Source organism: Platichthys flesus, chromosome 8 (genome assembly GCF_949316205.1).
Source record: "Platichthys flesus chromosome 8, fPlaFle2.1, whole genome shotgun sequence".
NCBI lineage: Eukaryota > Metazoa > Chordata > Actinopteri > Pleuronectiformes > Pleuronectidae > Platichthys > Platichthys flesus.
The window spans coordinates 10,495,645-10,509,019 of record NC_084952.1 but is presented as its reverse complement, the minus strand read 5'-3'; the positions used below and the strand labels follow the sequence as shown (position 1 = coordinate 10,509,019).

Here is a 13,375-nt window from a genome sequence, read left to right as displayed (position 1 = left end):
TGTCATGTATGGTCCTCCATACATATCAGCAGAGCTCCGTTATAACCCGCGGACATGCAGTCAGTGAGAGGCTGCAGGAGCTCAGCATGGACACTCTGCAGATGGCAGTTTGCACCAACGTCACAATATTTAGAAGTGATGGAGAGATGTAGAGAACTTTGGTGGATTGACATGAATCTGAGGTCAGAAGCTGTTTGGTACCTGGAAGTTGTCGACAGTCACAACTTGGTCAAAGGAGAAACACGATTCTTCCTGGTTGAAAACAAACATACAGCAGTGAGAGTTTACAGAGGAGCGCAAATGGCTCAAAGCTGATTGGTGACTGTGAGGAAATGTTCTACCTTATTTCTTCCTGGCGTGTAGCTCAATTCATGTCCGTCTTCACTAATAACAACACAGGCTTCAGCCTCTAACAACACAAAAGAGCTTTAGAGTCAAACCTCCAAGGACGGCGTACAATATAATATATTTCACACGTATGTTCTTACTTTACCTGAGAGTCCACTGAGTACAACTCCCACTCGTGCGGTTTCAGCTCCCTCCTGCGTGAGGATCACATCAGAGCGATCAACGAGAGACTCGTGAGATAACATGACACACTTCATCTCCCTATGTTCTACAGTCCATTCACTGACACACACTTTCTGAGTTGTAAAAAGAAGACAGTACTCACAGGTGCAGTCATGTTCACAGTGACGTCCCGAGCTTGTGTCTACTAGCTGCAGGGTCACCTGGATTCCATTACACAGGGACTGGATTATTAATGAGCCTGAGTCCACTTTCACTGGTCTGAGTGATCAGGGTTCAGTTACCAAGTGCCTTGCTAGTCTTCATGACCACTCAAAGAGCGTCACGGTACAGTTTTACATTCATACAGTGCATCTACATGCAGCACTTTCTGTGGAGAATAAAACACTTAATGATGAACTTGAACTTTTGCTATTGATGAAAATAGCATTGTGATAATTATTGATTTTGTTTAATTGCCCAGTCTCAATCCAAACACTTGGTTGAAACAGTCCAATTTGCCAACACTTTTCCCAACCTGGCTTTCTTCAATGTTTTACCTTTACATCATAATTATATTATTAATAAACTTGAGTTCAGCCTTATAGAGGTGTTATGTTTTGTCTCTCTATACATTGCAATTTGATGGTGAGAGGTCAAAGGTCAGGGCCGCTGTCAACAATCTCATTTTTGAGCCATAACTCAAGAATGAATCTGCTAGTTTCGAATGATCACAATTGCATGATGGGTCAAACCGATGAAGCGATGATGTTTTCTATCCAAAGGTCACCCACACTGTGATATAGTGTTCAGCAAAAACACTTTTCAGACCATTTTCCAACGTCATAACTCAAACAGATGAGATTCGGACCATATTTTCTGGGACTTGACTGTTTGGTGGCGGCAAACAACTGCGGGGCAATAATTCTGGTTGGGGCATTAGTTTCACCTCATAAAGTCCTGATAAAGGCTGCCTTGTTAGAACGGGAAGTGGAGAGGTGAACATTAGCAAAAATAAATCAGGTCACAACAGTGAGCCAATAAATGGCATCAAACGAAGAGGAGAGAGAGGGTGTGTTGTGTTCCAGTGTTGAGCTTCACACTGAATATTTACACACACACACACACTTCCTACTACTTACCTTAACTTCAGAAAATACAAATCTTCAAGTCGAGCCTGAAGTCACTTCTGCTTTTTATGACCATGTGTTGTGCTTGCTACATGCATGACTGAATATTCCCTCAAGATAGTTTCTTTATAGATGGGCGACATGACTGCTGGACTGAAGACCGTGATGTTTCGGAGAACTTTATTCATCATTCTTAACACAAACATCTTCATATAAAGGTCACTGTCTCATATGTGCACAACCCGAAAGGCTTCCAGTTTCCTTTCTGTCCAAACATAAATATCAATCTACTCCATCCGTCCTGTCGGGTCAGGTATCCACACTCTGATGTGAACATCATTAAACAGGTTGGATCATGCAATTACAGCCAGTTTTATTGAAACTACTTTAATTGGAATCGGTGCCAGTGACAACTTTCACATGTGAGGTCTACAGATAATCACAGTAACAGTGGACATTGAGTCTTGTTTCTTTATGTGAATTTTTATTACTGTAAGCTCCTTTAAACAAACACATTATGTAAGTGGTGAGAGGCAGACATGTTTTACCAGGGTGACCTCAATGACTGGACAATGGTATTGGACATTGAGAGAAGATGTTATTTTTTGGGTTATCCGAGTCATCAAACTATTTAAACATTTTTCAAAACACATCTACTTTAATTTGCTACAGATTATATGAATATCTAAGTTAAATTGTCAATGAGAAACCCCCCAAATAAATCAGAGAAAATCAACTAAGTTTCACATCCTGACACAGCAACAGGCCTTTGGTTTAATTTCAAGCAGAAGGAGAAGCAGAGGAAACCCAGAGATTACATGGAAGGAGAAGCGATCAGGTGGTTAAACCATTGCTGTCCGTAGCAGAGCCAGATCCAGCGGCCGAGCCGTCGTGTCTGTTATGATTGCTTGAGGAGAAGAAACCCTTTGCTGCGGACTTTGCTTCATTGGATTCACTGACCTGGGGAAATTAGAAACACAACAAATGACGTGTAGCAACCAACGGATCACTGAGAATAACCACACAACACTGATCTGATCAAACTACCGAACATCCAAATGTGTGCATTTAACTTTGAGGCTCTCACCATCAGTGCTGAGGGCCTCAGGAATCAGCATGGGAGCGAACTTCCTACTGCGAAGAGCTAAAGAGACAAAACAAATAGGACAATTAAGAGGCTTTCATGAGCTTCACATGAAAAGCAACAGATGGAGCCATGAATCAAAAGCCCTTTAATCGGTGTCCTCTACCAGTTGGGCAGTCGGGATGTCCGCGGACGTTGGTGCCAGGAATGGGGACGCCGTTGACATCCACACACCAGCAGAAGCCAATGGAGGACCAGCACTGAATGGGCAGGTAGCGGCCGCTCTCGTCACACCTGGGCTTGTAGGCACCGATCTTCCCGTGCGTCGCCTCCATCTGGCATTTGCTCTTGGTCTTAGAAGCTGGAGAGATGGAAAGAGAAGAGGACATTTAATTAAGAATTGAATTATAGCAATAGTTTGACTTAAAGATCAAAGAGAGTGGTTGACCTCTAATATTCACACATGACGCTGACAGATGAGCATATTTGCTAAAATGCCAAACTATTCCTTTGAGGCTAAGTATATAAGAAAGGTGGATTTAATACAGCTGTTTATTTGTCTAGAGGCAAGATATGTTATATATATATATATTTGTGTATCATATTGGACTCAAAGCTGAATTTTTAGGATGTGTTATTAACTGTATTAAATCTTTTAACTTTCACCAAAGAAATGAATCCAAACTAAAAAATTATATTGAGAGTTATCTCAAGCCAGTGGTATCCATCTTGTTATCACACTCAATATTTCTTTATTACATTAATATTGTCCCAGTATTTGATCACATCCTTACATCCCTTTAACCCCCCTGCTACTATATAATGGAAATGTATCGTGTGATGTCACAGCACCGGTGGATAAGAACATCAGGTCGAAGAGGAAGTTGCACTAACCTGGCAGAGAGGTGGGGGCTGCAGGCATCTGCTGGGCCAACTGGAAGATGAGCCAGTGACGCATCCAGGACTCAAAGCCCTGCAGACACACAAGATAATGTTGTTCGTTTCCTATTTATTGTAATTCTTTGAGTTTGAGTGAGTGTGAGGCTTCACCTTCCACTCGCTGTCCTCCATCTGCTCCTTCAGGCTCTGCAGGTTGGGTCCGAAGGTGTCATTGAACTGTGGCAGGTGGGGATCCTGCAGGAGATCCGTCAGCTGCTTCTCCAAACTGACAATGGTCGTGTCCTGAAGTTTCTGATGGGAGAGGACAGAGGAGTCAGATAATTCAGTTTACGTTCATCGTGCACCAGCCAGGACAGATATGTGATCACCGGGTTACAGTTATGTTGTAAATATTCTCATTTTGTTAAGGTTCTTTGTTACACACAACATATTTGCACTTCTGTCCATCCTGGGATTCCTCATCCCTCTTTTTTTCCCTTTCAGTCAAATTCTGATTAGTGAATATGGGCTGTTCAAATAACATTGATTTGTTGATTGATTGATAAACTAAGCAGATGAAAAAACCCTCACGGTCATGGGCGTCTTCGCTGCTGTGTCGTCGTCGGCATCCAGAGTCAGATCCATCATCAGAGGCATGTTCTTGATGGGCATCCTCATTGAGCCCACAGCTGAAAACAAAGAAATCAAATGAATTCCTTCATAACAAAGTCAATAAATTGGAATTTTTTTCTTTTTTTTGTGAATTTGTGAGAACATTTGAGAAGAAGAAGAATAAGTTATACAATGGGGTCAAAAAACATTTGGAGCCAAGATAAAACATTTGAGCTAAACTTAGTTTTTTGGTATAAAACATACACACAAATACCTGGTATATGATTATAATAATGATTAATATACCTAAAGCTCCACAGAATATGTATAAGCTGAGGTCAAAGCAACTTTTGGACCATAAATGTTTATCGCAGGAGCAGTGGACGTGTTAAATGCTGACTAATAAACTGTAAGATATATTGTATGAGGGGGAACTCCATATGACACCACCTGAATTCTTATAATTACAAGATTGAGTTAAATAAAGTAAACTGATGACTTCTCCCCTGTATGATTCACCAGAAAAACTTTCATTTCTCTGTCTCGTGTTCAGGTCAAGTTCCTTAAAACCAATCTCTCACTTCCATCTCCACGTCATTTCTACAACCCGCACCCCCCCCACACACCTCCCTCCTCCTTTTCCTCGTCCGGTTCTGAGGAAAACTGTTGTCTGATGATGACGTCACTATCGGCGATATGTTGGGTTATTCAATGGCGTCCTTTACCTTGGGAGGAGCGGGTCAGCTGCTTGGCCATTTTCTCGGAGTCCCTCTCCAGAGAGTTGATCTGCTGCTTCTGGCCGAACACCATGTATGCAGTGAAGACCTGGCTGGCCAGCAGCAGACACGCCAGCGTGGTCAGGCCAGCGATCTTAAAGGCCCGGCTGTTGGAGCCCCTGATGGAGGGAAGGGAAAAGGAAAAACATGTGACCTGAAGAGGATGACGCAGTCAGGGGAGGGGGGAGCAGGATACTAATGAAAGACACTGGAGCTGGGTTGGAACTTTGAGGAAATATTTCAAGGTTTAAATGTTGAAGTGTCACTAGTTACTTGGCAGAGTACACAGCCAGGTGATTGGCTGAGACCATTTAAAGCAGGGGAAAAACTGTAAATTGATTATTCGCTCATAAAAGGACAAAGGTCACAACATCTGTCATCCACTTATAATATCAACAGTAAAAGTTAAATACACAACATCTTCTATGTATTGTCCATTAACAATGTATAAGGACGTTTTTGAATTAGTTTTGTTTTCTCTCTCATGAGAATATAATCAAAATATCAGATTAACACCTCTGGAAGGAACGTCGTCATCGTAGTGAGGGACACAACAGGTTTCATTTATCTCTCACAAGTAACACCAAATAAATGTTAAGAGAAATAATTACGTTCTAACACCTCTATGTGAAAATGTCTAACTTAACATTGATCAGGATTGATATTAAAACTAACATATAAAAGTTTTTCTCTGCAGTTGATTATGAACCAATAGGAATGACAGCAGCATCATGAGTTACTAGGTAGACAACTTCCCCCGGTGCAAAGGAGTTCTATAGTAAGAAAGTAAAGATGCCTTAAGGAAAATTTGTCAACTCAATAAAAAGTGATGATAGAATAATTTGATTTGACTGCATTATTTATTATTTATTTTATTTTAATTTGATTTATAACTATTGCAAGAAAAAAATTGCTTCACTAGCAGCGATTGTTTTTCAATGGCACAATCGAACAAAAAGCACTGGTTATAAAGAAATGGATTATTACATTACAGGTTCCTCTCACCTTCTGGGGGCAGCAGGGTTTAAAAGGCCCACATCACTGCCTGCCAGACTCCTTTCTTCCTGGGAAGGGTTTTCTCTGTCAGCCTGGTCCATCGTGATCTCTGAAGCTTCTTCACAGCAACAAACTGGAGAAAAGTCCAACTGGTCAGACTAATAAATGGTCTGTAAAATGAGGAAGGAGCAGTGGACAGGTTCCTCAGAAAGGTGAAGGGTGTGGAAAGTCCCTCTAGTTATAAAGCATTGTGGGACGGCGCAGTGGAGCTGTGGCAGAAAGGGTGAGCTCTGATTGGTCAGACCCAAACAGCATCACTTGTTGATAGAGGCAGACTACAGTGAGAGGAGCCGAGGTTTATTTACAACCTGTATTTCATACTTTTATCATAAAGTGTGTGTGGGGATCTTACTTTGGTCTATTAATGGAATTGAAAATGTGTTAAAACTTTTATATTTAGATACTGTTTCAAGGTATTGTATTTGCATTACTAAATATAGAATGAACTTATAAATATATACACACTTGTATATTATTTTTCTCTGCTGTACTTACAAAGTGCTTTATAGAGTAACATGACTAATATGCCCTTTTCCTTCTGACACATTTGTCAGTAATGAGTAACCAGAATGTGAATTACTTCTATTTTTCAATATTTATAATCATAGTAATTTATTGTTTACTCCCTGAAACAACAGGGGGATTGCTTGTTTGGCAGATTAATTCCCCCCCTCCCTTAACTATGACTAACAAACACGGCATTCATGTACATTTCTTGTTAATTTTGTCCCAAAACTATCTCATCAGGAAGTGAAACCAAAAGAAGAATCAATCAAGCACAGTAAAAAGAAAAGAGAAATGCTTCTACAAATGTCCTCACCAGTTGCAACCTATTACAGCAGTTCTTGCTCGTTTCTTTTGTTACATAGTCACAGCCAAATCAATTCAATATCATTCAACTAGAATGATACAAACCTCTGACGAGACCAAACTGTCTCCTTAAATTCAATCAGGCTGAACCAAATAGCACAACCTATAAAATATCAGTTCACTAAATGTGAAAAATATAAATCCACGAATTATACCCTGGGTTAATGATTAAAACATTGTGAAACTACTTATTTCTGAATGTTGACAAAAAATTAAAAAAATCCTGGATCTGCCCCCTGATTTGGATCCACACCAACAATAAATGGTTTGTTCCCTGACTAAAATCACATCCTTCCTCATAGGTTCCATGGTAATCTGCTCAGATGTCTCTGTAAGAATCTTTCTCACAGACACACAAACACATGAAATGCCCTTCACAGTGGCAATAAAGTTTGGTTTGGATTCAACTTCGATGAAAAAAGCACACTTCTGAAAAATACAGTGGTGTTTTATTTGCAAATTAAAAAGCACCGACAATATTAGTTACACTGTAAAAATTATTGACAACAATTACAAATCTTTATCATACAGTCCAGGAGATTAGTACCATCATTGCTGTTATGTGTTATCACTTAATACTTTATATGGAGAGACTCAGTACCTCTGTACAATAGTTGGCAGTGAGAGGACATGAGAGGAAACAATCTTAGCGACACATGAAATGATCCAGACTCCCCTCAGCACAGCACTGACGTTTCACACTAGAGGAATGGGCCGATGGAGAGCGTAAACCCAAACACATTCAATAATTTAGGTCTACCCAGGGGGGGTTTGCGTAATATGTACATTACAAAGTCAGGAAATAAAAAGGACCGACATGTGCATTTGTTATCACATCAGGACATTGTACAAAACTATTGCAGTAAGAGCAGCTTCTTGTTTTCTATGCTTGACATCTAGTTGCAGTGGTAACAACTTGACCGACAACCTAACATCCGAACGGGGACATTGTCGGTTTGCCTGGCAACTTTACATGTTTTTCCCAGAGACAGCCCCCCCCCCCCCCCTCTCAAAAAACAAAAACGAATATAGTAAAAGAAACAAAATAAAATATAAGACAAAATATACAGTTTTGAGGGGAAAAAAAGAAAAAAAAACATGCCGCAAAGGGATTTTGAGAACCACAGTCTGGTTCTGTACACTGTCTGAGTCTGTTGACTCAGATTGCTTGGATTAAACATACAGTAGCTAGCTTATGATCTTCTTCACAGATTATAGTAGAAGCCGGTTTTGTTAGTGAGTGTGCTTTCCCGTAACCTGTATACGCTCAGAGTCAATGTTCACTTAAATATTGTGCTTTCGACGTCCATCCTGCTGCTCCGGCTTCCGCCAACTCAGTTGGAAGTGACATAAGAGGCGGCTGAGGTGAACAGTTGAACTAACTGTACAGTACATGTGGCCTATAGGGAGAAGACTGAACTAAGATGTTTAGTTGTGGTACATTCTACAATAACGCATTGCTGTCAGAATTACAGAAACTTTCAAATTAAATCAGAGAAAAAAAGAAAAAAAAAGGAAAACGTCTAAAAATTGTAAAAACAACCCCTCAGACGTCCATGTGATAATAGTTAAATAAAGACTCTGTCCTGGCACTTGTAAGTGTGATAACTAGATTCTACTCAGGCCTATCAAGGAAGGCTACAACATGCAGCCTGAGTCAAGACGCCAGATCTCCCATTCTCCGCTCATAAAAACATATATATCAAAGGCATTTGCAACCAATGTCTCTCTAGTAAACCAGGCTCTCATATATTTAGTCACTGTTACGTAGCGTGTTCTCATGAGCTCCAAACAACGCAACTCATAGCCGGAGACAGCGGCGGTTCTCGTTCGCTGCCCTGTCTTTCCAGAGCGGACGTCTCCCGACTGCTCAAGCTTCAGACATTTTTATTCCCACCCTCTGATTTTCCGGAGGAAGTTCATGCGAAGAAAGAAGAGCAGGGAAGTGATTATCAAACACTGAAGGTCCCTCCTCCTTCAGGACACAGTGGAAGCCGCCAGCGTCACCATCGGATACCAATGGCGTCTCGAGGCGGGAGCGGTCAGCCGCTCAACGCAGCTGTGCTCTCCTCCACCTCGCCCTCCACTGTTTGCTAGTTCATTTTGGAAGATCACAGTAGAAGTGTTGAGTTCTCGTGTGGAGTCCATTCCTCAACTCTCGAATTATTTCCGTTTCTTTAGAAAGTGTTCGGAATCTTCAACAGTTCAGGACCGCCTGGCCCGTGTCCGTCAGCAGGGAGAAGCAGGGGTTCAGTGTGTTGAGCTGTAGGGCTGCCCCTTACGTGGTGCTGCTACCTGGTGTGGACCAGCTCCTCTCTGAGCCAGCTGGGCAGCGGCTGGCCCATCCTGTAGAGCAGCTTTGACAGCTCAATGTTGTGATCCCTATAGTATTCCCTGAGGAACCCCTGGGACTGAAGGAGAGAAAAAAAGATGAAATCAAAAAATTCAGCAAAGAAATAACACAGGTGAAATATCGAGACATAACATTTATCTCTTGCTAAGGATCTTACCTCAGCGTCCATGTCAGGGTACCTGCGCCCTTTACTCTTCCCCAGACACTTGGTCTTCCCTCCCTCCAGCAGCTGACACCAGAAACCTTTCTTAGGATCGAACCTGTTCACAAAAGAGAATAAATGAAGTAAATAGGGGAAGTCTTATTCAGATCCAAAGCAGCATATTTCACTGCTTCCATGTTGTTCTACTTCCTGCTGGGGTCTGAACGCCAAAGTCTATTCCTTTGTTCACAATACATTTTATTTCCTTCTGATTCACTCCTGATTGAAATTACATACATGATTACTTATTAATGTCATCCCATAGTTCCTTCACAAAACATTTTACGACAGTGACCTTCTGGTTGTGTAAATTTTTCCATGGGCCAAGGAGAACACTCAAGGTTCTTTTTTAAAATCATCACGTATTGAACAGTGACTCGGATCTAACAGATCTGAACAACAGCTAATATAACCCATAGAGCCTAAAGGTATAAATCAATCTGAACATTCATTTGTAAACCTGCCAGTTGGAGACTTTAAACTGTGAAGGAATGAGAGTGAAGGAGGATACTCACGCTAGGATCTTGTGGTAGTTGATGATGTTGGTGAGGCTTAAAAACTTCTGGATTTTATCCATGATTGAGGCGGGCTCCGTCTTCAGCATCTGTCCATCTAAGACCAACAGCTGAGTGAGACACAAACAGAAACATATATTAGAACAGAAACAGGAGTCGAGTAGGTAAAACTGAAGAGTTTCTCTCATCTTGTTTTCCTCATGTTCAAGAGGGTTTAAAGCACTGGTGGTATCCACAATGTGCATGGAAACACACACTGTACCTGGCTGGAGTGGTAGTGGCTGAGCCAGCGGTCCAGGTGGATGGCGTACCAGCCTGGCAACAGACAGCGATTCTGGAGGACCCGTAGTTTGAGCGGAGCATCGTGGCCTGCAGTGATGACGTCGTGGAAGGAGTATTTCAACGCCACCTGATCATCGTGGGCTCTTTGGTGCTGAAGGCGGACGGGGATGTGAGTCATTTCAAGAGGTTAAGTATGAAATCAATTCCTGATACATTATATCATACTGACTCTTATTTAAACTAGCACATGCATTCATCTGGGTGACCTGTGTCTGTGACTGACCTGGTACCAAGAGTAAGCTCGGTCTGCAGGGTTGATGAGGATGGTGACGATCTTAGCTTTGGGCAGGAGAGCTGCGGCACGCTGAGCGGCCACTTCAGAGTCAAAGTAGTTGGCACTCTTCTCAAAGTAGTAGTCTGAACTGGTGTTGGAGGGCAGAGGGAAGTACTCCATGTACCTAACACAAAACATGCAAAGTGTTGCAAGCAGTTAATCTGGTGATAAGTTGGCTCTCCGTAGATCAGCATCATTTCTCTGCTGCCTGTGTGGGTGACCGGCCATGTGCAACCGCTCGGCACCTCACGTACTAAAATACATCGAGCAACACCACACAATGTTAATGTTTGGTAGCGGCCCACTCACAGTGCAGCCTGCCATGTGAATTTTGCATTCGACTCTTCAGGTGCTGAGTGTGTGAAGTCACTGATGCATCTTTAAAAATCAATTCAACCTCCAGGAAACTCAAAATAGATAATAAAAAAATAATAAAGTTAATTGTTTTTGCAGCTCTCGTAGCGGTTCTGTTGTTGTGTGGGGTCCTGGCATCATTTGCAATTTGATTCTAGATTTTATTCATTTAAACATAAACATTCCATCTGTTGAATGAGAGTCAGATTAAACTATAATGTTTTTAACTCTAAAGGATTTGCACAATTTCCTTAATAACAGTTACTAATAAAAAACTGTATTCTGAACATTTAAATTACATTGCAGCAAAATGGGTGTCCATTATTTATAGCACCTAAACAAGACCTTTGTCCTCCATTACTTAATGTACTTGTGCTAATACAATATTTACACATTTTGCATTTTGACAAACATGTTGTGAACTCATCAAATTAAAAGCAAAAGAAAGATTAAAAACAATCATTAAAAGGTATAATGTGGGCATTTCTAACAGTGTAGCTAAGCGTAGTTGATGCTAACTGCTGCCTCAGCACAGCCACGCTACAAAGTACCGAGGTGCCTTTGAGGTTTCTTACCAGTCGATGCCTCTGTGGTAGTTGTGTCCATTGAAGAACTGGATCTCCTCAAAGGTCTCCTTGCTGGGGTAGTTACTGGTCAGGTCGGGGTGCATGCCAAGAAACAGGTAGAGTGCTGTTGTCCCTAAGGGGGCGAAGACCGAACGGGGTGTTAGATAAGAGGGAGAAAATAAAGGAATAAAAGAGCAAGATGTTTGACACAGTGCATATTCTGTCATCTATGATATTCAGGCCTGTACAACATTATTCTCTTTGTACACACAACAGTCACTCTACTGCACTATTAGTGTGTTTTTTTTCTTTCAAAGAAATAATCTCAAAATAAAACTGCTGAAAAAACTGTCAATCGACTTCTACTTTGAACTGAATGAGAAGCCTCGTTCTAATTTCCAACTCTGGCCTATAGGGGGTGCTGAAGTACCGCGCCTCACCTGTCTTTTGAGGGCCGATGACAAGCAGTTTGGGGAAGCGGTCACATGTTTTCTCTTTGGACCAGATGTCCTTGTGCCTTTTGTCCTCGCAGGGATCCTGTAGCCACAGAAAGATAAACAATCCTTTGTTTTAAGTCTGGTTTCAAGCAAAAGTGAAACAAATATGTGAATTATTAAAACACAAAAGTAACATTGTTAACCTCGGTTTACCCAAATGATCTCCAGGCACAACAACAAAGGAAACACCCAGGTTAGGATGAGAAAGGGCATCTATCCAGGCCCAGCGACAAAGCAATGCATTGTTCATGACCGAAGCCACACACACACTGTGTCTGGATATGATCTGCATGCAAAGGCTTCAAGCTATTTCTGTGTCATGTCCTATTTAACGTGTTCTCTAACAGAAATATAAATCAGCTATATTCTATTTTTATTGCAGCAATCCATTACCGAAATGGAGGCTATCCACCTTACGCAAACTTTGGCGTTAGTGAAAACTAAAATGTGTTGGTTACATTATGTCATCGTCAGCCCGTTCTGCTCACCTGCCAGAGGGGGTCCCTCTCAGAGGGGAACAGGCTGAAGTACTTCTGAGCCAGTTGAATAGGAGGCAGCGTCTGCATCTTTAAATTAGTCCACGTCTGCACGAACATCACCAGGCTTTTAAAGGTGTACAGGCCGAGGCGATCGTTCCCATAGTTGGACAGATGGGTCATGAAGATACTGATCTGTGGATGGACGGAACGAGAAGAGAATGTTTGATTCAAGGAGATGAAGATGTTCCCTGGTAGAAGCTGTGCGGTGTCACACTGACATTCAATCATGTTTTGATTGAATCATTTTTGTTATGTGCCTCTTGCACCTTCTGTGCACAGCATTAAAAGACTGACAAGACTCTAATATTTAGAAAAAATACCCCCCAAAAAATAAAGAAACCAGAAACCAGAGCAGGAGCATTAATAACAAAAACAAACAAATAATCCATCCTGACTTTGATTTTTCCAAGATTTATAAACAAAGGTAGCCAACTTATAAGCATTAAAATTAAACCACCATTCCCTTCTGTTGTCAGTACAGCAGAGCATTTCTGGATTTTGACATTTAATGCAATATAGATTTTCTTCACTCCCCCTCTCCCCTATCTCTCCCCTCTTTCCACCCATCTCCTCCCCATTTTCCTCTACTCACCCCAACCGCCCACATTGAATCTGGTTGCTCATTGTGGGAACTGATGGTTTCTCTGAAAATGTTGAAGTCTTGACCTTCTATGTAAAGTGTCTCGTGATAATTATATTATGGTTTGGCGCTATACAAATCAAATTGAATTGAATAATAAGGAAAACAAACAAACGTTTTCATCAGTGATAAATAGAACGACAAAGTGCTGAATATTTGATGGTTCCAGCTTCTCAATT

General features: G+C 41.4%; 2 protein-coding genes across 2 annotated transcripts in view; both read right to left on the bottom strand.

Moving 5' to 3' along the window:
* Positions 1-1,802: 1,802 nt before the first annotated feature.
* On the bottom strand, positions 1,803-6,210 carry cd74a (CD74 molecule, major histocompatibility complex, class II invariant chain a). The gene is made up of 8 exons (XM_062393631.1): positions 5,994-6,210; positions 4,938-5,107; positions 4,192-4,289; positions 3,772-3,912; positions 3,616-3,694; positions 2,888-3,082; positions 2,725-2,781; positions 1,803-2,597 (listed from the first exon to the last, which is right to left on the bottom strand). The coding sequence occupies exons 1-8, from the start codon at positions 6,083-6,085 to the stop codon at positions 2,590-2,592; spliced, it is 840 nt and encodes a 279-aa protein (XP_062249615.1). The 5' UTR covers positions 6,086-6,210; the 3' UTR covers positions 1,803-2,589.
* Positions 6,211-7,341: 1,131 nt separating this feature from the next.
* ndst1a (N-deacetylase/N-sulfotransferase (heparan glucosaminyl) 1a) overlaps positions 7,342-13,375 on the bottom strand; it is a 40,699-nt gene continuing 34,665 nt past the window's right edge. Inside the window, exons 8-15 of the mRNA XM_062393384.1 lie at positions 12,506-12,688; positions 11,961-12,057; positions 11,530-11,653; positions 10,550-10,724; positions 10,247-10,417; positions 9,985-10,094; positions 9,425-9,527; positions 7,342-9,325 (exon numbers count right to left, since the gene is read on the bottom strand). Of these exons, the coding sequence (XP_062249368.1) occupies positions 9,206-9,325; positions 9,425-9,527; positions 9,985-10,094; positions 10,247-10,417; positions 10,550-10,724; positions 11,530-11,653; positions 11,961-12,057; positions 12,506-12,688 (1,083 nt within the window). The 3' untranslated portion in view covers positions 7,342-9,205. The remainder of the gene's footprint in view (positions 9,326-9,424; positions 9,528-9,984; positions 10,095-10,246; positions 10,418-10,549; positions 10,725-11,529; positions 11,654-11,960; positions 12,058-12,505; positions 12,689-13,375) is intronic.